This window comes from Tasmannia lanceolata, unplaced genomic scaffold (assembly GCF_043159265.1).
Source record: "Tasmannia lanceolata isolate RefF3 unplaced genomic scaffold, GAP_Taslan_0.1 ptg000044l, whole genome shotgun sequence".
Taxonomy (NCBI): Eukaryota; Viridiplantae; Streptophyta; class Magnoliopsida; order Canellales; family Winteraceae; genus Tasmannia; species Tasmannia lanceolata.
In genome coordinates, this window is record NW_027518721.1 from 18,761,002 (window position 1) to 18,782,843 (window position 21,842).

The 21,842-nt window shown below is 38.8% G+C and overlaps 2 protein-coding genes and 1 long non-coding RNA gene across 3 annotated transcripts; 1 reads left to right on the forward strand and 2 right to left on the reverse strand.

Annotated features, from left to right (window-relative positions):
- Nucleotides 1-1,217: 1,217 nt before the first annotated feature.
- Nucleotides 1,218-2,397, reverse strand: LOC143863592 (uncharacterized). Its single transcript, XR_013240909.1, has 3 exons — nt 2,329-2,397; nt 1,439-1,506; nt 1,218-1,270 (listed from the first exon to the last, which is right to left on the reverse strand). It is a non-coding gene; the product is annotated as an uncharacterized LOC143863592 (long non-coding RNA).
- Nucleotides 2,398-6,859: 4,462 nt separating this feature from the next.
- On the reverse strand, nt 6,860-7,669 carry LOC143863378 (mitochondrial import inner membrane translocase subunit TIM14-1-like). The gene is made up of 4 exons (XM_077374055.1): nt 7,611-7,669; nt 7,400-7,482; nt 7,113-7,287; nt 6,860-7,016 (listed from the first exon to the last, which is right to left on the reverse strand). Exons 1-4 carry the CDS (start codon nt 7,667-7,669, stop codon nt 6,860-6,862), a joined length of 474 nt encoding a protein of 157 aa, XP_077230170.1.
- A 4,435-nt stretch (nt 7,670-12,104) lies between these two features.
- LOC143863933 (alpha carbonic anhydrase 1, chloroplastic-like) lies at nt 12,105-17,920 on the forward strand. The gene is made up of 6 exons (XM_077374730.1): nt 12,105-12,263; nt 14,534-14,745; nt 15,804-15,910; nt 16,525-16,627; nt 16,719-16,901; nt 17,491-17,920. The coding sequence occupies exons 1-6, from the start codon at nt 12,185-12,187 to the stop codon at nt 17,620-17,622; spliced, it is 816 nt and encodes a 271-aa protein (XP_077230845.1). The 5' UTR covers nt 12,105-12,184; the 3' UTR covers nt 17,623-17,920.
- Nucleotides 17,921-21,842: the final 3,922 nt, after the last annotated feature.

Below are 21,842 nucleotides of genomic sequence, written 5' to 3' on the forward strand. Positions count from 1 at the left end.
TTCCGGCATTATTTCACCACGGATCTGGTTCATTTGATTTCTGAGGTAGAACTTTTTAAATATTTAGTGTCACAACCAATTTTATCAATAAGATTAGCCCAATGGCCTCCCATTCTCTGAATTTCAAAGCACTTATATCCCTCAAAATATATATAAAAGAACAAGGTCCAGCTGATTTCTTTCCACATCACATCCCTGATGGATCAAACAGAGAGATTCAGAGGTTTTTGTATGATGTATTGAAGCTTGAGCTGCTGCTTCTTGCCAAGGCTTGTACAAATCTTCCTCACAAAAGGTGCAACCTCTCTATCACATATCCCTTTCAACAAAACCAACACTCTTTTGGGAAGAACAGACTCCAACTCAGTTTCAAAGCTATCCACGCTGGAATGACTCGTTCTATTGCATGAGCTCAAGCATCCAGATCTAGTAAAATGGCCCAAGACCGATTCCTTAAATTCTTGTATTTTACCTGAATGGTTGACTCATTATCTGTGATTAGCCCTTGAACAGTGTGAAGGCACTCATGAACCACTCTACCGTCTGAGAATTTTCTAAGTAGCCACAGATACAATTCAGAATCTGGGAAAAAAGAGAGATAGCAAATTAGTTAAAAGTATGATATTCGATCATGAACTAACCAACAATAATATTTTCGTTAAGTTGAAGTAAATCAACTTTATTTAATAGTAAATATAAAAAAGATACTTATGTGCACTACTGAATGGACTATGGAGCAGAGCAATACCAAACTCTTGATATATCATGAAATAACTACAAGAAAGAATCAGATTTTTTTAATCACAAGAAAGATTCAGATTTGTTGTAACAAAATGAAAAAAATATGGAGGAGGAGAAGAAGAATAAAACCTACAAACAAGAGAGATTCAAAAATGAAACCTACAAACACGAGAGATATTAAAAACTGAAACATATAGAAGAGTAAGATTTGTTGCAATAAAATGAAACACAAGCCTAAGAGAATGAAATTTACAGAACTTATTGGCCACGCATGAGATAAAAGACCTTGTGAATAGATCATTACATGGCTATAAAAAATGCAGTTTATGGTCAAATATGCTATAAACCCAAACCCAAAGCCATTGCCCAAAACAATAAATATTTAGTGATGTGAAACCAAAATGTAGTAAAACAAAAGAAGAAACGATCTGAAACCAAACAAATTACCCAAAAAGCAATGAAATGATCTGAAGCTGAAAAAAAGGTGTTCCTTCCATTGCCTCCTCTTCCAAATCCTCACCCATTGAACCTGCCAAATGTAACAGATGTTCCTTCTCAGTATGCTTCATTACATAGTTGCATTTTTCTGCAACGTAATTTAATTACACATAAAATATAATTACCACTATCGCTCAAAGAGATACTATGTCTAGATATTTAGTGATCCAATAATTTTATTTTCTGTTGGACTACTTACAGATGAAGTGATCTTTAATAGGCCTTAGCTCCACGTACTTCTCGCAATCATTTCCATGAATACATTCTCTACAAAGCGTACATTTCTTGTCAATTTTGCATAAAGCTACCAATAAAGTGCCATGAAATGAGCATGGGAAAAGAAATGGAAAAAAAATTATTTAGTAATATACCCAAATGTTATTTATATCTTGTCAATTTTGCATAACGCTAGCAATAAAGTGCCATGAAATGAGCATGGGAAAAGAAATGGAAAAAAATCATTTAGTAATGTACCCAAATGTTATTTATAAGATAAATGTTATTTATAAGATAAAGCATTTCCATTACAAAACAGGAATATTCAGAGGAAGTTGTTCCAACCGCTGCAACCAAAGCAAAGATAAGTAATATTTCTACCCTTTCACCATTATACAACACTAACGTGGCTTTGTGATGCCAAGGGAAACAAATAAAAAATTCCATAATCTTGCCAAGGATAAGGTAGCTCACCACTGGCAATAAGACACTAACTGGGCACTTTTTTTACAAGCTCCTCTGCTTTATCATCCTCAACTTCTTTCAGTAATACAAACCAATTAAACAAAACCATAGGAACAAAATAAAAGTCAGATGCAAATACTTTTTTACCAAAAATTGGTGGCGTTTTAAAGATCTGAGGATGGATTTTGAAGTTCTGATTAAGAGATATTTTAAAGTATTAGATTTTTATAGATTTTAAACAATTATATTTTTAAAAGAGGTAGCAGAGATTTCAAAGAATTTGTTCTGAAACAAAAAAAGAAGAAAAAGAAAACCTTTGAAGAGAGATTGAAAGAGAGAGAAATTGAGAGACTGGGAGAGGGGGGATTGAGAAAGACAGATATAGAGATAGATTGAGAGCGAGCATACCTGGAAAAATCGCTGGTAAAAATTGCCGGACTCGCGACAGGGGAAACCCGAGAGTAGAGATGCGTTTTGATACCCAAAAAAAGCCCTAGAGAAGTCTACTGTTTCGATAAAGAAGTAAAGCTGTAGTTGAAATATGCATGCGAGTCACCTGGCGAGAAGATGAAAATGCATGAGAGACACCTAGCAAATACCCAGAGCAGAAACAAAAAAGGAGAGACATCTGGCAGGATTTATGCATGCGAGACACCTAGCAAATACCCGTAGCAGTGTAGCAAAAGAAGAGACAACTGGCAGGATTTTTGGACGTATTCTAGGGGTAAAAGCACGGACTGAAATGACGATAAGGCCCTAAGGAAACGGGATATATCCGGAAGTTGTAGGAAATCAGAAGTGGGACTTAAATGGGAATTGTGCAAAAGTTGGTTGACGAATTTTCCTTGGTTTACGCTTTTAGAATAGTAAGGATTAGCTAAGCAATTTTGTTGATGGGCCTTGATTTTGGGCTGAATGTTAACCATAGTTTTTAGGGATTAGCTAAGCAATTTTGTAGAAAAGCCATTTCTCAGCACAGAGAGAACAACCACTCTTGATGACTCAATGAAAAGGTCAAAATTTGCTAAAAAGTGATCATGTGCGGCTTTTCTCTCTTGCAAAAGTGAGCCGTGAAATGGCTTCCCACTGAATTGCCTCGCAAATCCCTAGTTTTGTGAAATGGCTTCCCGCTGAATTGCCTCGCAAATCCCTAGTTTTCAACGTGTTTAGCAACCCAAATAAATTAACGGAAATGATATCAGCACAATCATGTTTTGATATTTTCACAACACATCATGTCTTTTAGGTTAAGTTTGGCTACATGATTTTTTTTTCATAATAAACTAGTGTCTCCAAGTGGTGAGAGAGGGGTAGGACGGGTGAAGTGGCTAAAAGTCCAGGAACCAATGTCTCCAAGTGGTAAGAACGGGCTAAAAACCAGAAAATGGCAATGATAAATCGACCCCCAAATATCTTAAATCGATCCCCTATGTGTCTTTTGTTAGAGGTATTAGGTCAAGCAAAAGGTTGCTTGAAGCATTACACCCAAGGTATCTAATTTGGAATACCAAGTTTGTTGACCCCAACCCCCATATATATAGATACACTAGGGTTAATGACTGGTTAATGGACTCTAGCCCATGCAGGCCCACTACACCGGTCCATTATCTTATTGGGTTTATATTAGAACATACATGAGTTATATCATATACCCAACAATCTCCTCCTATGTTCTACATATAGCACAATCCAATAGATAGATAATGTGATGTCTAAACAAAATTATTGAATCATCCATATCACAATATCAATAAAGATCTGTAATCCAACTGAAAACAAGAATACTTTATGACTAACCAAGAGTTTGAGATACAATCTAAACTCAACCAAAGGTATTTTCACATATAAGTGAACCCCACTAATCTTAGAGGAATTCATTCATGGGGTATGATTCTCATCGAGATCCAAAATAAAGTTCTACAAAAAGTGAACTCTATACATATTGAAATGAAAACATAGTCTTTATAACCTTAGAAGATTTAAGTAAGTCATCTTCATCAAAGTCCAAATCAAGACAAGCTCCTCCTTTTTCGCCAATCCATGTGAATTACCAAATATGGATTTCATTAAAATGAATCCAATCATTTGTGTAAAACACTAAAGTATCTAGTTCTACCTGAAGAACTTAGTACAATTCGAAATTGGCTGAAAAAGTATCAGTATCACTCTCACCATAAGCATCATTGTCAAGTTTCAATAAAGAACACGACCTAAACAGCTTCTTTTGCAAATAATCATTCCGAATTGTCAAGTTTCAATAAAGAACAAGACCAAATAGTTTCTTTTGCAAAGAACCATTTCATGTTTTCATTTGAAATGTTGCAGGCATCATATCCAAATTGAGTTAAGCTGTATCATCAAGTTTGGAATGAAACAACCTTTCCCAAGAATGACATGTCATCAAATGTGGAATGACATAAAGACAACTGTAAACATCATTGAAACATATCAAGTGCTTATCTTGGCTAAGATAGGAAGATTCGAAAAATTCAAAATAATATGAATGTAGGTTAAGACAAGTCTACACAGTCTTTAACCCCATCTCCCTCACAGTTTTGAATATTCGATCTTTGTTCAGTCCCTTCGTTAGAGCATCAGCCATATTATCCTTCGATCTCACATCAACCAAAGTGATAATACCTCGTTCTATAAGATAATTCAGCTTGAAATGTTTCAGCCTGACATGTCTCCTCTTACTATTAAAGAGTGAGTTTTTCACAACCGTAATTGTAGCTTGATTATCACAGAACAAACTTAAAGAGTTAATCTTTAAATGGTGCAATGGAATGTCCAGGATCCGATCTCTTATCCACTCTGCTTCATCTCCTGTAGAAGCTAAAGCATAAAGTTCTGATTCCATAGATGACAGAGCAATACAAGTCTGTCTCTTTGACTTTCATGCAACAGCGGCTCCACCTAGTGTAAAAACATAACCACTGGTAGATTTACTGTCTCTTAATTCTGAGCCCCATGATTCATCAGAATATTCTTGTACGATAAGTGGATGGCCACCATAGTTTTGAGCATACTCTTGAGTACACGAAAGGTATCTCATCAGCCTCATAAGGGCATTTCTATGCTCATGGCCAGGATGGCTGGTAAAAACGACTCAGCATGCCAACTATAAAGGCTATGTCTGGCCTAGTGCAACACAAATCATACATGAGACTACCAGTTAGTTTAAAATAATCTAACTGACTCACATTTTGAAAAGAAAAAAAGAACAGCTGAAGCAAATTATTCCCGATATCAACATTAATCTAATCTATGGGCTAGAAAAGGTTAGGAGGGAACCGGCTACAGTGTAGGAGACATCCTTAGAGAATGGTTTACGGTAGTGACAGAAAAGAAAGTGAATATCAAAATTACCCCCGAATGGACACCTTCCCGGTAGGTTGGCTGAAACTCAATTCTGATGATAGATCCAAAAGAAACACTGGTAGAGCATGCATTGGAGGTATTATTCGAGACTCGAATGGAAGATGATTGATGTCGTTTTCTGGTTATGCGGGCGAATGTGAGGCAGAAGCAAAAGCCCTCCTTTGGGGTTTAAGCTGGTATGCACAGCCTGCCTCGGACCTACTGAAGGAGACTCTACAAATGCCCTTGCCAGGGCAGCCAGCAAGTCGATAGGTCCATGGAAAGTCGCCAAAATTATAGCAGAGATAAAGGATCTGGTCCAAGCAATTAAAACTCAAATCCAACATCAAAGGAGATCAGAGAATAAAGACCCGGACAAGTTGGCAAAGAATGTGGCAGAAAGAGAGGAAGTGGAAGTATCATCTCATCAATGGAGGAGGGAGGGGAGGGGATGGAGCAGTAGCAAATCAGAGGATGCTACTGCTGGTTCAAAACTCACTAGAACAATGAGCAGGAGTGGCCTAGCTCAGCTTGAGGAGAAGCATCTCAAGTCAGGAGAAGGATAGACAATGGGCAGAAAAGGGAAATCAAATAGTGGATATGGGGCTCTATCTAAAGTAATAGATGGTCTGCAGTGGCAATAAACGAGTCACAGGTAACAATGGTGAAGATGTGGGACTAGCAGGTATGATAATTCAGCCTCCAGATTTTAGCCACAATCCATGTGATCATTCTGCAAATGCCACAGAACACACAAGCAAAATGAAAGCATACAGATTACTGATAGAACCAAGTTACATTTTCTTTTTGAACTACAAGGCCGTAGAGGTCTGGATGTCCATATCTTGAGATGGAAAACAATATCAGCTTTTAGATAGGGCAGAGAGGGTGGGGAAGATAGTACAGGTGGCAGTTGTATATTGGCTGTCGGCTGGGCGTTTTTCTTTTTCCTGATGTACTAGTTTCAGAGGACATCTTGTTCCCGGACTGTCTTTGTTCTTCCTGGGATTTAATGTCTAATAAAATTGTTACCATTCCCAAAAAAAAAAAATAGAATGTCTAACATTTTCATATGGATTTAACAAAGCCCATGTGGATTTTCTCTTCTACGAGGAATGATTTGACGCAAACATCAATTGCCCACAGCCAAAACAGGGGAAAACTTTCAGCTCTTAATATGAAGAGAGGAGTGGCAATACCCAAAAAAAATAGAGTTCTGGTATCGCAAATTTACGGACAACTTACACTGATAATTCAACCTAGGCTGAAACTTACAGTGAGCAAAATGAGGAATGGGTCACATCAAAATCACAAGCATCGAACAGACATTTAAACATTCTAAAATATCATATTACCTAGCAGGATGTTTATAGTCTAAACCTTTCAAAAATGCTTATAGTTTATAGTTTTCACAAGCTTATTAAACCTTTTTTTAAAAATGAAGTTTATAGTTTTGAAAAATTTTCCAAAATTTTCCATGCAAAAAATACAGTGTCCTTTCTCCCTTCACATTGCAGGGATTCACTCCTTTATCTTTGTTGTTGTTTAAATATATAACAGAGGAGAAGGGAGGCATGTTCTAGAAAGCAGACCCACCACTCTTTGTCCTCCCTGTGAAAACATTCTTAGCCTCGTTGATCTTAGAAGCAAGATAATGGCTTCCGCCACTGTCCGGATGGTTTGCTACCATCACTCTTCTGTGGGCCTCTTTAATCTTTTCCATCACATCACGCTCTCTTAAACCCAATGCCAAATATAGTTCAGAACCCTGATGAACAAGAAAAAAAGAAGAAAAAGGTGTGTAAGGGAGGCTCCAGTCTAGATGACTGTACCTGATGCTAAGGATTAATGCAGCTTCTCTTTTTGTCAGCACCTGCTGAAACCCACCCTCGTAGAATCTTCGTGCTCGAGGATCGATAGGTCGAGCTTTGAATGACTGCCATGCTTGGATCATATATCTGCCTCCCAAAGTGGTGGCGGCAACTGAAATACCTGTTATTAGAGGACCTACCTCCAATCACTTTAACATTGTCAAGAATCTGGCTGTTCCTCCCAAACCAATGAATGACTTGACACTCCCACTCACAAGTTGTTTGGCATACTAGAAATGGAATCTTACATTCTTGGTGAATGCTAACCTTTATTGATAAGGCCAGAAGTGGGTTGGATCCAACCTCCAAAAGAACTGTTATTTCTTTTGAGCTGGCATTTTATTTGTTGTTCATCATCAAAGTCTGAATAATGGAACTCCCTTAAGTGCCTCCCCTTGAATGAGAAGTGATGCAACTCAATGTGCTTTCCCCTTTCATGCAACATAAGATTATACCAACCAACTCAAATTCTCACAGATGTACTCTGCGGTAGTGCACCACCCATCATGCAGCCCCATATACAGTTCATTTGAATGAAAAAAAAACACAGCCCCATTTTCTTATTAATAGCTTAAGAAAGAATGCTTGCACTCGAATCAAAATGTACCAGCAGTGGATCTCCAAGTGGATAGATCCACTGATCCACTGCCTAATCAGTTGAAGTGTATCCGACCAATGGCACAAGCAGGACATCAAATTCCTTCTATACAGAAGTTCTGAAACATAATTAAGTGTTTAATGATATAGAGCAGGATTCACAATAGTGAGCCACTTTGCGAACACATAATGTGAGCAAGGTTTATTGATACCTAAATGTTATTACAAATGATTATGACGGGAACAAACTTTAAAATAAAAAAAAAACATTATGACAGGGAACAAGACGTCACCCGACACGATTACAATCACTGATCCAACTGCAAAAAAAGCAGAAATCCTACACCCATTGAAACAGCCATCCAACACTAATCAAGGCTTGACAGAATCACCCCCATGACCGGTTTTTCCAGTCCATCTTTGGCAAGTTTATCCGCTTTTTTGTTTGTGGAACGAAGCATGTGAGAAAATTGGGGTCAGATGATCCTGCAGCAATTGCAAATCTCCGCAATAATACTTGACAGTTTCCAAGGTCCCGGTACCAAACCGCTAGCCCATGCTAGGACGTTTGTGTAATCTTCCTCCAGTTCCAAGGGTCTGTTCAGTTGCTCTTTTTTTTCCCACAGAAACAGGGCGGAAACCCTAATTTTTTTTTCCTTCAAAGAGTTGAACAGTTGATCAGTTGGTTTCCTCGGAATCCTTAATAATGTTTTGAATTTTCTTCGATCGCTTGGAAATATGCATTGAGGCCTGACTTGACCTAAACAATGCAAATAGGGTCCCTCTATTTAATAGTTTAGCATGCATATCCTCCACTAAAACCAATATGAATCAGATAAATAGTATCATTTCAAACCGTAGTTGCCAGAGTGGGAAGCAAGTGCGAGAAGTGATACAGGAAGCGAAAGTGGGAAATGAGGGGTTGAGAAATAAGACAATGCGGGAAACGAAATCTTTAAAGAAAGTACAGATAAAATGTGTGGGAAACGTCATTGAAAGTCAAAGAGATAAATCCCTATCCACGTGGGTTGTATTAGCAAAGGAGTCTAAGAGATAAATCCCAAGTGTTTTAGACTTTGTAAAACTAAGTGTTTGGAGTGTGGAAGGACACAAAACGTGTGATCCAAAAACCTATAAATATATGTGTTTAGTTTGATGGGAACACACATATGTTTATAGTAAAGTTCCATCTTCAAGAGGGTCCCTAATCTAAGAGGAAAGACGTGTTAGAAAAATTGATGTGCAAATCTGTAATTTAGGATTCGAGAATACCTTATAACAAATTAATCTCATAACTTGAAGACAGAGATCAATAATACTATTTTCTGCAATAATAATCTGTAAACGAAAAAGAAATCGTTAGATCACTTATCGAGTTGAGGCACGAAGAATCTTCGCTGTCCTTAAGGCAAATCTCGCCTCCACTATGACGAATCAACGGTGCAGATGGGCGTCTCGGCGTATGCCTCCAGGATACAACAACTCTCGCTCCAGGGGTGTGCACTCACGCAGCCCGGATGCCTAAGAACTTGCTTATATTTGCCAAAAGCCTTGAGCAGAAAACCAGAGAGAAAGCCAGAGAAGAGAAAGAGCAGAAGAAGAAGAATCCGTCAAGGATATCTTTCTGTTTTCTCTAAAACCGATTTATATAGAAAGGTAATCGACACGTTATGGTGAAACGTCGCACTCTTTTAGTGCGTGAGAGACGTTTTCCAAAGGGTCATTAAACCACGATTAAGGAATCTCAAACAGTAAAAAAAGAGTTAAACGAAAAATAAATAAATTCTTGACCGTTAAAAGGAAAAAATAAATAAAGAAAAAGAAAAGCCTTAGGTCCACGCGCGCGGCCGAGCCGCGCCGGGCGATGCGCGTGTGTGGTAAGATCAAAAGCCCACCGGACCCAAGTGGGCGATCCATGCGCGTAGGATCCCCATGACCTCTTGCTTATTCACAAAGTTAAGAGAGTGAAAGTATATATATGGCCACTCTCATCCTCTCACACTTCCCATCTAGGACTAAAGTTTTCTCATGACTTTAGTCTTTTTGGAGGGAAGCCCAAAAGCATACATATAATGACTAAAAACACCCCATTGTAAGTTTGAATTACAAAAAGACTTTTTTTCACATAAAAAGTCAACAAGACGGCGCCTGCAAGCCTTAGGGTCTTCTTAAGATTAGAAGACATCTCTTCTCTTGTTCGTAGCGCAGCGGAGCTCAATTCAAGTTCGTGATTCAAATGTTCGAGGAACTCATGATCTTCAACTCTAATTACCATGGCCGGAGGCAGGGGAGGAGGCACATATAGCATGAGGGGGGCCATAGCCCCCAATGGGTTGCAAAGTCTCTTTTATTGTAAATGTATGTGCATGCATCCTTAGCTAGTTTAGTGGCCATGCCGCCCACCCCCAAATGACCAATAATGCGGGCAAGTGTAAGTTAGTCCGGCCTTGCAAGTGTAAATTCCTGGCTCTGCCCCTGGCCGGAGGTATGTTCCGCATTAAATTCGGTTCAATAAAGTTTAATACCTATTTGTTTTGGATTTTGGGAATAGATTATGAGTTCAAAACTTATTATTTCAGAACCGATTGTGGCAAATCTTAGGAAGGACTAACAAAAGGGATTGGAAATACTAGGAAGGGATTTGCTACGGACCATCGCATAAGGCATTTCGCGGAAAGTCTGCTGCATGAGAGAGCAGCCACATAGGCTCACTTTCCGGCAGATTTTGTCATTATTCATGATGTGGCTGCTCTCTCATGCAACAGGCGTTCTGCAAAATACCTTTTGCAATGGTCCCTAGCAAATCCACATGGAAGACAGGAAAATACAGACAAAAGGGTTTGGTAATATCACTTCTAATCATAAGAAACTCTTATCTAACATATCTTAAAAAGCTTTGTGATTAGGTACCAACTTAACCTTAGCATAATATTGGATTTTTCTCACCGATATTAGTTGTAATCTAATTTGTGATCATGACCAAAGATCAGAGAGGCCCTACCATGGAGACCCCTTGCCAATCTCAGCTATTCACTAGAAAGTGAATGGCTAATTTTAGGCTATGCACTTAGTCACGACGTAGGCAATCTTAACCATTGGATTGGAGGACTTCATATAGAACACTGCTCAATTCTTTCTTAACCATCCATTTTAAGCCACTAATCTGTTAACTTACCAACTTCTCCAATAGCTCAAGCTATTGGAGAAAGGCAGTATTTAATCTTTTATACTTTAACACTCCCCCTCACGTGTGGCCCCACTTTCTAGGGTTGGCCTACACGTGGCACATGTGGCCCCACTTTTGGGTTTAGCCATTGCATGTGGATTTTGCTATCAAGGAGGTTTGAACCCAGGCATTTGCTCTGATACCATGTTAACTTACCAACTTCTCCAATAGCTCAAGCTATTGGAGAAAGGCAGTATTTAATCTTTTATACTTTAACATAATCCAATCTTTTTGCTCTTTTGTGCTGTGGAAATTTCACCGAATTAGAAAATCTGAAAGACCACAATAACGCAACATGGCGGGATCCAACCCGGACTGTTTTATTCTGGTGCAATTTTATGAGACCAACAAGATGAATGGTCAGATCGTGCTGAAATTAGGGGGGCAACTCGGGTCGGGTTGGGTCAGGTTGAGGCCAACCCGACCCGAGGACTCAATCTGAACCCGACCCGACCCAATTTCCAATCCGACGAGGTTCAACCCAACCCGACCCGAGGAACCCTTTTTCCGACCCGAGTTCAACCCGACCCAACCTAAGTTTTTAAGCTTACAAAAAAAAAATCATAAAAATGCAGGGTTTCACTCAGGTCGGGTTGCCAAAACCCTCAACCCGAACCCGACCCGAACTCAATCCGGGTTGGGAAAACTCAACCCCAACCGGAACCTGACCCGAACCGACTTTTTTTAGGGTTGAACCCGTCGGGTTCGGGTTGAACCCAACACGAGTTGCACCCCTAGCTGAAATTGTGTGCTCGAGCCCAATTACATGAGTATTACATGAATGGATCTCTTGGTAACATTCACTTATCAGAAAATGTGAAATCCTACATTAAATAAATTAGGCAGATTGGAACCACAAACAGCTCCGAATCTGATTTGAAAGGCTGAAATTTCGATCTTGTGCAACCATACTTTTTAAGGGTCATTGCAACAACTTGTTGAGGATATAAGGTCTTTAATTTCTGTCATTTAGACCAAAAATCTACAGCTTTTTGTGAGCCATACCTTTTTTTTCTTTATTTTGTCGAAGGAAACAAACAGAATACATTCGTGGTTAAAAAGCACTAACAGTTTCCACATGAAATCTCAACTAACATTCTTAGTCCTCTAAACTTAGAAGAAAATCCTCCAAATTTAGTATGGGGAATTCAGTGCACTTATAAATCAAACTGATTCTCTTCTTTTGACAGAGAGAACCTGGACAATTGCAATGGGTGCCAAAAAATTCACTGTTTTCATCATCCTAGTAGGAATTGCTTCGCTGCTCGTGGCTTATGTTAATGCACATGGTAAGAAAATTATTAATTTTTTTAGGTATATGATATTGGCACAACCATGTTTTAATATTTTCACTATCCAATCTTGTCTTTTAGTATTTAAAGAACTGTCAAGAAGGTTATTAGTGTCCAAAAAGCGCTCACATGACCATTAAAACAGAAAAGACAAACTGGGTCTGTGCAATTATTAAAACACTGTTGTGCTGATATCATTTCCATTATTTTTCACCATGCTTCTTTCTTGAAGGAGTTTGTTTCATGCCTTTATTCATGAAAGGTCTAGTTGGTTTCTGCTCATGAGAGAGAGATAGAGAGGGAAAGTTCTTGTGTATGAGAAAACAACACAGAAAATGACTATTATGGCCAACGGCAAAAGGCAATTTTTGGGTCACACTAGGTGACATGAGGCATGTATGTGAGATAGAGACCGTTGATCTTGTAGAATATCAAGAGATGACCCACATGGTTGGGGTCCCATTCCAAACAGACATCCCATGCATAAGATAAAGGACTATTAAAAAAAAAATTAACAGTTTAGCTTCTCGAACCGTAGACTAGGCTTTGATGGTTCAAGGGCTTATGATCATCTAATTGTGTATTTCTGAACGTACGTATTTGGCCAGTCTTATGATTGTCATCCAGATCAACGGATCTGATCATGTAAACGAGGCCAAAGTAGGGCCCAATGAGTGTCTTTCAGCAGATTTTGTCCTTATTCATGAGGTGGCTGCTCTCACATACAACAGCTCATCCGCGAGATGCCTTCTGCGAAGCATCCACAATATCAATAGCCTTATTGTATGAGAAATGATATTTCTACTATTATATCTTTGACAAACATACCCTAGTTTTGCATATTTTGCACTATTAGGGTGGGTACTTGGGACAATACTAAAACATGCATGTTTTCGTATTGTATTCTTATTATTTTGTACATCATTATTCTTTATTAATTATTTCTCTTTAGAGTGGGTACTAGGGCACCCTTCTGTTTATCAATCCAATTATTAGAGGAATGCTAAACGCAGGGCGCCCTTGTAAAAATGGAATGAAAGGGCAACCCCATTGGTCAAATCTTGTTTAAGATGGCACAGAAAATTAAAATCATAAATGCCTTTAGGTGAATTTCACCAATAAGGGCACCCATTGCCCTCTTTTTTGAAAGGGCGCCTGTGAATCTATCATTTCTCTTATTATTATTATTATTATTATTATTATTGTTGTTGTTGTTGTTGTTGTTGTTGTTGTTGTTAGGGAAATGATATCTGCGCCAAAGTGTTTTGATAAACATGTGCTCCACTTGTCTGTTGTGTAGTATTTAAAGGGCTTTAAGCGCTTTTTGTGAACTGTAATATCCTCTGACATCCCTTTAAATACTACACGACAAACAAGTCATGTTTATCAAAACACTTTGGCACAGATATCATTTCCCTATTATTATTATTATTGTTGTTATTCTTCTTCTTCTTCTTTTTCTTCTTCTTCTTCTTCTTATTATTATTATTATTATTGTTGTTGTTGTTGTTGTTATTATTATTATTATTATTAGGAAAACAGTTCCAAAACGGAGTACTCCATTCAGGCCATTAAAAAAACGGAGAGCTCCATTCAGAAAATAAAAATTGGAGTGAAATCACAGCTGATTTGGTCATTTTTAGCGTGTTTCTCGCACTCGGTGGGGATTCGAGTGGTCCTATTATTAATATTACTGCTGCTGCTGCTGCTCTTATTAGTATTTTTACTTGTTATTTATTATCGTCATTATAAATTAGTCGCTATTAGTTTTGATGCTATTAACTATTTTTAGTATCCATTGTTAACTTACCAACTTCTCGAAAAGCTTAAGCTTTTGGAGAAAGGTATTATTTATCTTTTATACTTTAACACTCCCCGCACATGTGGCCCACTTGGCAATCACGTGGCACATGTGGTCCCACTTTGGGTCGACCATCACATGTGGATTTTTGCAATCTGGGAGGTTTGAACTCGAGAAACCTGGCTCTGATACCATGTTAACTTACCAACTTCTCCAAAAGCTTAAGCTTTTGGAGAAAGGTATTATTTATCTTTTATACTTTAACATCCATAACAAGAACTTATTGTTTTATTCATCTAGTATCAGTTTGGGAGGGCAACCCATATGAATTTTCCATCCAAATTGTGATGCAAGTATTATTTTAGATTGTAAACTCAGATACAAATTGCATCCTACTAGCATGCCCAAGGATAAACAACAGAAATTTTTTTGGCACTGACCATTATTTGTTTTTACTTTTTCGTAGATCATATGGCTAAATTTGGTTATACCGGCCTACTCGGGCCAGAAAAATGGGGGAGCTTGAGCCCTGAGTATTTGGCATGCTCGAACGGAAATATTCAATCTCCGATAAACATAGAGAAGAACAATGTTGTGAGGAGTGCAAAATTGGAACCTTTAGCCAGAGAATACAAACCAGCAAATGCCACATTAGTCAACAATGGCTTCAATATTGAGGTTTGTTCTTTATATTTATGAAAAGAAAAAGAAAGAAAAAATACTGGGAGTTTTTATACTTGAAATTTTTATTTTATTTTATTTTTAAATAAACAAGAGTGTCAATGGATCCACTTCTAAATGGATCCTATGTCTTCGTTGCACAAACTCTTGGCATCTATTGGAATTTTGATAGAAAAGTAAATCAGATTCCTTATTTGGTTATCAATATTGCATTGAAATTCTATGAGACTCTCAAACATGTTAGACATAAATATTATTTTTTCGCCCATGTGGTGCCCATGTGTCATTCATGTACCCCAGTTCCCACTTTCAAACAAAATTCTACCAAATTGGGATAATTTTGGTAGAAAAATCTTGGAAAAAGGTATCTCTCTCTCTCTCTCTCTCTCTCAAGATTGGTAATGACACCCTACTTATTCCACTACTTTAGTACTCTCAGTGTCCATGCCGCGCAACCAAACACTACTTATCACTATTCCACTACTCTCCCAAGAGTAATTCTAGGCAAATCCAATTCTTGTATCCTCACTTTTGACTTCTTATTCCACTACTTTATGAGCCAACCTTCACAATCAAACATAGCCTTATCGATCCGATCAAGTCCTACTTTCTATAGTGGAAAAGAAGGGGCTCTCCCAAAGTAAATAAAGGGGGCGAATATATCACTTCCCTTTTAGGAAAGGTCAAACAAAAGAGGCGGAAATGCAGGGCTGTTTGGATTGAAGGAATTTTTTTGAAAAAGATTGGAAAAGAAAAACTTTTCAAGAATTTCTTGCTTTTCCATTGTTTGATTACAAGTGAAAAAAAAAAGGAGTTAACTTAAACCACGGCCGTTCAAGATTTATTTAGAGGAAACTTCAATTTTTATGATATTTCTCTAAATAAGCCATAAGCATATCATCTGCTTCTAAATCGTCGAAGAGAAAAAAAACTCTTAAGAGAAAAAATTTCGATAAAAATATTTTTTCTGGAATCCAAACATGGCTTATATACACTAAGTGGTTTTCATAGAAAGAAAAGTATGATTATGGAGAGGATTTTGGTCTGTTTTGCAGCTTAGATTACAAGGAAATGCGGGATCGTTGTTAATAGATGGAGAGAGCTACATATTGAAACACATGCATTGGCATTCGCCTTCTGAACACACCATAGATGGAAACCAGTAACCCTCTTCACTTCATTTTATGTCCATTTTTTAAAATTTTATTATTAATTAAAATTGATTTTAAAATTTTATGATGCTGATTAAAATGAAGAAAGCATATGGTACGCACACTACTACGGGCCCTCTTTTATTAATAATAACAAATTAAGAAATAAATAAATAAGGGAAATGATCTACATAACTCCTTGATTACTTAAATAAATGCTTTTTTTTTTGGTCGTTGAGGACTTTTTAAAAATTGTTGTAGCCTTTAACAACTAATAAGAAAAGTTGCGCGTGGTCTACCGAGTGCCTGCGTGCATCCCTAGGGACTAGTCCCGCCCCACGAAGTGGGGTGGGGTTACCCTATGGCATCAAAAAAAAAAAAAACTAATAAGAAAAGTGTAAAATGAAGGGAGGAGTACATTTATTAAAAAAGAGGGTGCACATGTCAAAACTCTAAATAAAATTGGAAATAAAATCTTGTTATACAAAACCATTTCAATAATATTACTTAAACATCAACTTATACAAGCTTATCAAAACAACCCCACTAATTGTACATTAAAAAAATAATAAAAACCTTTTACATTTATTATTCATGTAAATAAGCATTAAAAATTACCCTGCAGGTATCCTGCGGAGCTTCAGCTAGTTCATCAGAGCCACAATGGCAACATCTCTATAGTGGCAATCCTCTTCCAATTTGGGGATCCCGATCCCTTTCTCTTTCAGGTACAAAATGTACAGAGAAGCCATAATCAAAAGATTCAAATGGATGTGAAGAATGCATTTCTTAATAAATTAAATCTTCTCTGGGTCACAGATAAACGATCACTTGGATCGATTGGCTAAAGAATCGTGTGAAGCTGATGAAGAAGCACAAATTCCCATCGGAGTCTTGAGATCTAAGCAAATTAAACAGGTCACCCAAGTGCATTTTAGATACGTAGGATCACTCACATCACCTCCTTGCACGCAGAATGTCATTTGGAACATCCTTGGCAAGGTATCTCATCTTTTGCTCTTTAACATGAATAATGTATACAGTGAAAATTCGGTGTTTCAAGATAAAACTGGTGAGAGGATGGACCCGAGTAAGGAAGTAATGGGTCCCACTCATTACCACTGTCCAATGCTGGTGAATAAGGGTATATACCCAACTATCAGTGTATAAACTCTACTTGAATATATCTTCAAGAGACTCATCCTACCCAAACATAACACCTTTCACTATGAGTATTAGTTATTAATCTCGTCGTGATCAGACCGTAATGAATGCCGCAATGCATTGCTAATCCAGTATATTTTCACCACCTTTTCCAGCATTTTCAACTCATTTTGTTTGTTTTTCCCCTAAAAATGAGAGCTTCCATCACTCTGCTCCTTTCGACGCAAAATGGGTGATATTAAAACAAATTTTATGCCCATTTTTTAAGTGGAAAAATGGGCGTAATTCTTCGTCGAAAGAAATATAGCCAAAAAAACAAGGGTGGGAATGCTGGGAAATGGGGGTGGAGTCATCATTTCTCCTTCAAAAACTGTGATTTATTTGGCCTTGTATTAAGTAACATGCATGTATATATGTATGTTTGTAGGTGAGAGAGATGTCTAAGGAGCAATTAGCTGCGTTGAAAGCACCATTGCATGAAGATTACAAATGTAACTCAAGGCCAACACAACCAATCAACGGGCGATCAGTGGAGCTATGCAAGAGCGACTTCTATTAACATTGTTATACATGTGACATGTCCTAATATCATCGTCATCATTATTATCATTATTATTATCATCATCATCGTCATTAATGTACTAGAGAGGAAGAAATGGCGAATTTGATAGAGTAGAGTAGCTCTTATGTGTCAGAGTGTTGGAAGATCTTTAATTTTTTTCTTCATACCATTCGTGTACATTGACGAGGGAGAGGAGATAGTAGATTTTTTGGCTTATAAGGCTTCTCAAACTTCTCTCGTTGTTGAAACAATGTAAATCTTTTCTTCATAATATTAAACATAACGTTATCTGCCAGTCATAATTAAATATTACTGACAGCCTTTGAATCAATGTCTTCTGAGCCTCTTAGTTCCATCTTTTCTGACTCGCCATAATTTCTTATCAAACATCTTAGCAAAGCTCTATTGAATTAGGACGTCCTTTACTCTCTTATGTCATATGGTGAAATTATCTTTAGTAAATCGGTCAATCTCAGATTTTGATTTTGACCCCTTTGCATCCATTTTAGATCCATCCCTGATCACTCTACAAACTTTGAAAGCAAACACTTCGACTCCGGCTTTGGTTGTCTAATTGGAGTAACATCTGACCAATTGATCATATTTTGGCCAAGCGAAATGGTGATACTCTGATTGGATGGACAAAGCCTTGTGGACCCCGATCCGAGACGGGGCGGGGGGATGTGCCCCCACGCGAGTCTCAGGATCATCCACGTGAAGGAGAGCTCCGCCAAGGAACTCTCGAAAGAGTGCCCCTCACAGCATGAGAGGCGATGTAAAGTGAGATACCTCTCGATTCGGGGACTAGCCCGGATTCGAGAAGCACCTTAAACAAAGAAAGAGTCGCCATCCAAGGAAGTGGGCCCTGGATCCCATGCTGTGCTCTGTCACAACAGATAACCAGAGATATATAAAAGGTCCGTGCCTGATGACGAATGGGGAAGGGGTTAGGCGCCCCCAATTCGCCCAAGTGCGAGCACCTGGTCTCTTATGCCATTTATTATTAATTTTGAAGAATTTTGGGCGAAAATCACGCGAAATGGGAACGAAAAGAAGCACAAAAAGGAAATGAAAGATGTCACCTAAGAATAGCTAGATTATGAGTGCCATGCCTAATTGGTGTCTAAGTTCTGGTGGGCACACACATGCATGCTACATCTAAAGGTATAGGATCTGTACATGAAAGTAAGAAAACACAGCAAAACATACAACACAACACGACTCCACACGACAAACTCTAAACTCTAATGCGATAATTGACTCGGACCAAGATGGCCATCCATCTTAGCTGCACTACGTATCCCGGCCTCGGGAAGAATCAGAGCCAACGTAGTTCGACGACCTATGCTAAACTACAATGCCTAACCTTCTAGGACTGCTATCCTAGACTCGATCAACTAGACCTGACTAGTTTTTAAAGCTTCTTGCGCCATTACTTAAGTTCGAGTGAATGGTAATTTTTAGGACTCCCTATATGCCCTAACTAATGCAAGTGGACCCTAAACCCTATGTGTGACTAGGTTGTGCGTCCTAAGGAAAACCATGGGCTCTCTAAGCGCGTTCTAGTCTAGCCATCGGCTCAACTAAGTGTCTAACCGACCACGACCTGAGGCCTCCTAACTCTAAGGACACTCACACGACCAGACATGACAAATCCACAAGATCAGGACAGACTCCTAACTCTAAGACACCCCAAAAGCCTAGGACTGACTCCTAACTCTATGGGAAGATCTTTTGAAGCCGATTTGCAAGGTCATTTTGAAGAAATTTTGTAGTTTTGGAAGGTTTTGAAGTTGTGGAAATTGTGAAAGTTGTGAGAAATATTTACAAAGATGGTGACTGAACTCAGGATGCCAGCAGCACGCCTGAACTGCCTACGTACCCCTCAGCTAGGGATCAAGCCATCCGTAGTTCGGACGGAAAGGTGAGAAATATTTACAAAAATGATGACGAAAAGAGTGACTGAACTCAGGGTGCCAGCAGCACGCCTGAGCTGCCTACGTACCCCTCAGCTAGGGATCAAGCCATCCGTAGTTCGGACAAGATTTTCCTAACTACACTCTAATGACTCGAGATTTTTGAGATTTTTGAATTTTCAGATGTTTTTGATTTTTTCGACACAAGAGGACAGAATCCCATCATCACAAGGGGAGGACAGACTCCTGATATCCCGCAAAGGTTGGACAGCATCCTATGCTTTGCGGGGGGGGGAATGAACAGAATAACAACTCTGCAAGGGTTGGACAGCATCCTATACCTTGCAGGAGTGGAGAAAAAATGCGGAACGAACAGAATAACAACTCTGCAAGGGTTGGACTGCATCCTATACCTTGCAGGAGTGGGTAGAAAAAAAAACACGACTTGATGAGAGGGTGGACAGAATCCTAACCCCTATGATGATAGGACAGACCCCTGAAAGACTAAAGACTGACTCCTATGCTGAAGACTGACTCTGAAAGATGGAAGGACGAAATCCTAAATTTTATGAAGGGATATGACAGAATCCTAAACTCTACAGGGGTAGGACAGACACCTAAACCCTAGGATGGTAAAACTGACTCCTAAACTCTCTAGGACTGACTCTAAAGAGGAAGAAATCCCTTAACCTGCGAAGACTCAAAGGCAGGAAGGGAAGGGGTTGGCTCAAGAAGCATTCCGTCATTGCCGAATCGACGGAAACTTCTTGGAATCAGCTGAATTCTAAGACTCGAAGAAGGAAACGGAACACTCTGGGGGATAATGCTGGAAGCAAGGTAAATCTTAAGGAATGATTAACGCCTCGGCATAGGGCAATAGAATTAGAGTTATAGATGAAGGTCAAAGGGATCCTAAGACAAGGAGATGCCAATGCAAGGATGAAATGAAGGATATTTTACCTATCCTGACTGTTTAATTACCTGAGGGATGCTCTAATCAGTTATAATATTTCCATCACTCCACCGAGCATTTGCCAAATAATTGGAAAAGATTAATTAAATGCCAATGCAACAAGTCAGTTCATGCAAATTTCAGTATCATGGCAGTTGCTATTTTTGATACCACCGTTATCACATGCACCTTTGAATTCATATCATTAAGCGACCACAAGGCTGCGCTATGGACCTAATCAGGATACCAGCCCCTTTGAAATCACTCTCTCAGGAGACAGTTACCCAAAAGCCTAGTAATTCTACACAATCTTTCAGGTACATGAATATGCAACTTGTACACCAGACAAGCCAGTGCTAACCTATAAGGAAATAAGGACTTGATAAAATAGATGAAATTGCAGGAGTAATGTTAAATCTAAATGAAGAAAACTGGCATTATAACTCCATACAAAACCTTTTTCAAAGACTGGCCTTATCACAAAATCCATTTCCAAGAATATTCACTCATCCTTATCTAATCTTTCTCATGGCATATTTATTAGAACCAAAACCAAAGCAGGCAAGCCAAACCAATCATCACAGGTGCAATGCAATATTAGAGAGACAAAAAGAATAGAATAAATAAATAAATAAACACAAAATAAATGAATAGATGAGATATTTGAGTTACCTAAGCGAAGAGCAGATGGCGGACAACGAAATGGGGAGATGGGGCCTCGAGGTTGATCAGAGAGCGCCCGGAAAGTGGAGCTCGAGCTCCCTTTCGGAAAATGCCCCTTTTTTTATTATTATATATATATTTTTTATATATAAAAAAAAACGAGCCCCTCTTCTCTCTCTCTCTCTCTCTCTCTCTCTCTCTCTCTCTCTCTCTCTCTTTCTAAAAAAAATTTGAAATTTTTAGAAACTGCTCACGGAAATGGGGGAGGGAGAGTCGGATGGGGGGTTTGGGTTGGAGAAGATGGGGGAGTGGCTGGTTTGGGTTTGGAGGAAGGTTAAGGTGGAGATGGGGTTTTGGTTTTTCGAAGGGTTTGTGTAGAATGGGTGAAGGTGGAAGTGGTGGCCGACGGTGGAGGTGGGGTTTTTGTTTTTTTTTTCGAAATGGGTTTGGATGGGGTGCGGTTGTGGCTGGCGGTGGGTGGCTGTGAAGTGGGTGGTGGTGGCTGATGGAGGAGAATAAAAAATAAAATAAAAAAGGAGGTGGTCGGTGATGGTGAAACGAAAATGGATTTTGGCAGGGGGCTCTGCAGGGAGGGAAATGGAGGTGGAAATTGTGGGTGAAAGGGGAAGATGGTGGTGGAGGTTGAAAACGAGTTTGGGTGGGTGGCAGAGGGTGGCCGGTGGTGG

Excerpts from the sequence above, each read along its gene's own strand:
- LOC143863378 (XM_077374055.1), bottom strand. The coding sequence starts at position 7,669 with ATGGGGCTGCATGATGGGTGGTGCACTACCGCAGAGTACATCTGTGAG. Across the intron at positions 7,288-7,399 it reads GGTTAGCATTCACCAAGAAT|GTCCTCTAATAACAGGTATT; the intron begins GTAAGATTCCAT and ends GATTGGAGGTAG. Across the intron at positions 7,017-7,112 it reads GCATTAATCCTTAGCATCAG|AGAGCGTGATGTGATGGAAA; the intron begins GTACAGTCATCT and ends ATTGGGTTTAAG.
- LOC143863933 (XM_077374730.1), top strand. The coding sequence starts at position 12,185 with ATGGGTGCCAAAAAATTCACTGTTTTCATCATCCTAGTAGGAATTGCT. Across the intron at positions 12,264-14,533 it reads GGCTTATGTTAATGCACATG|ATCATATGGCTAAATTTGGT; the intron begins GTAAGAAAATTA and ends ACTTTTTCGTAG. Across the intron at positions 16,902-17,490 it reads TTTGGAACATCCTTGGCAAG|GTGAGAGAGATGTCTAAGGA; the intron begins GTATCTCATCTT and ends GTATGTTTGTAG.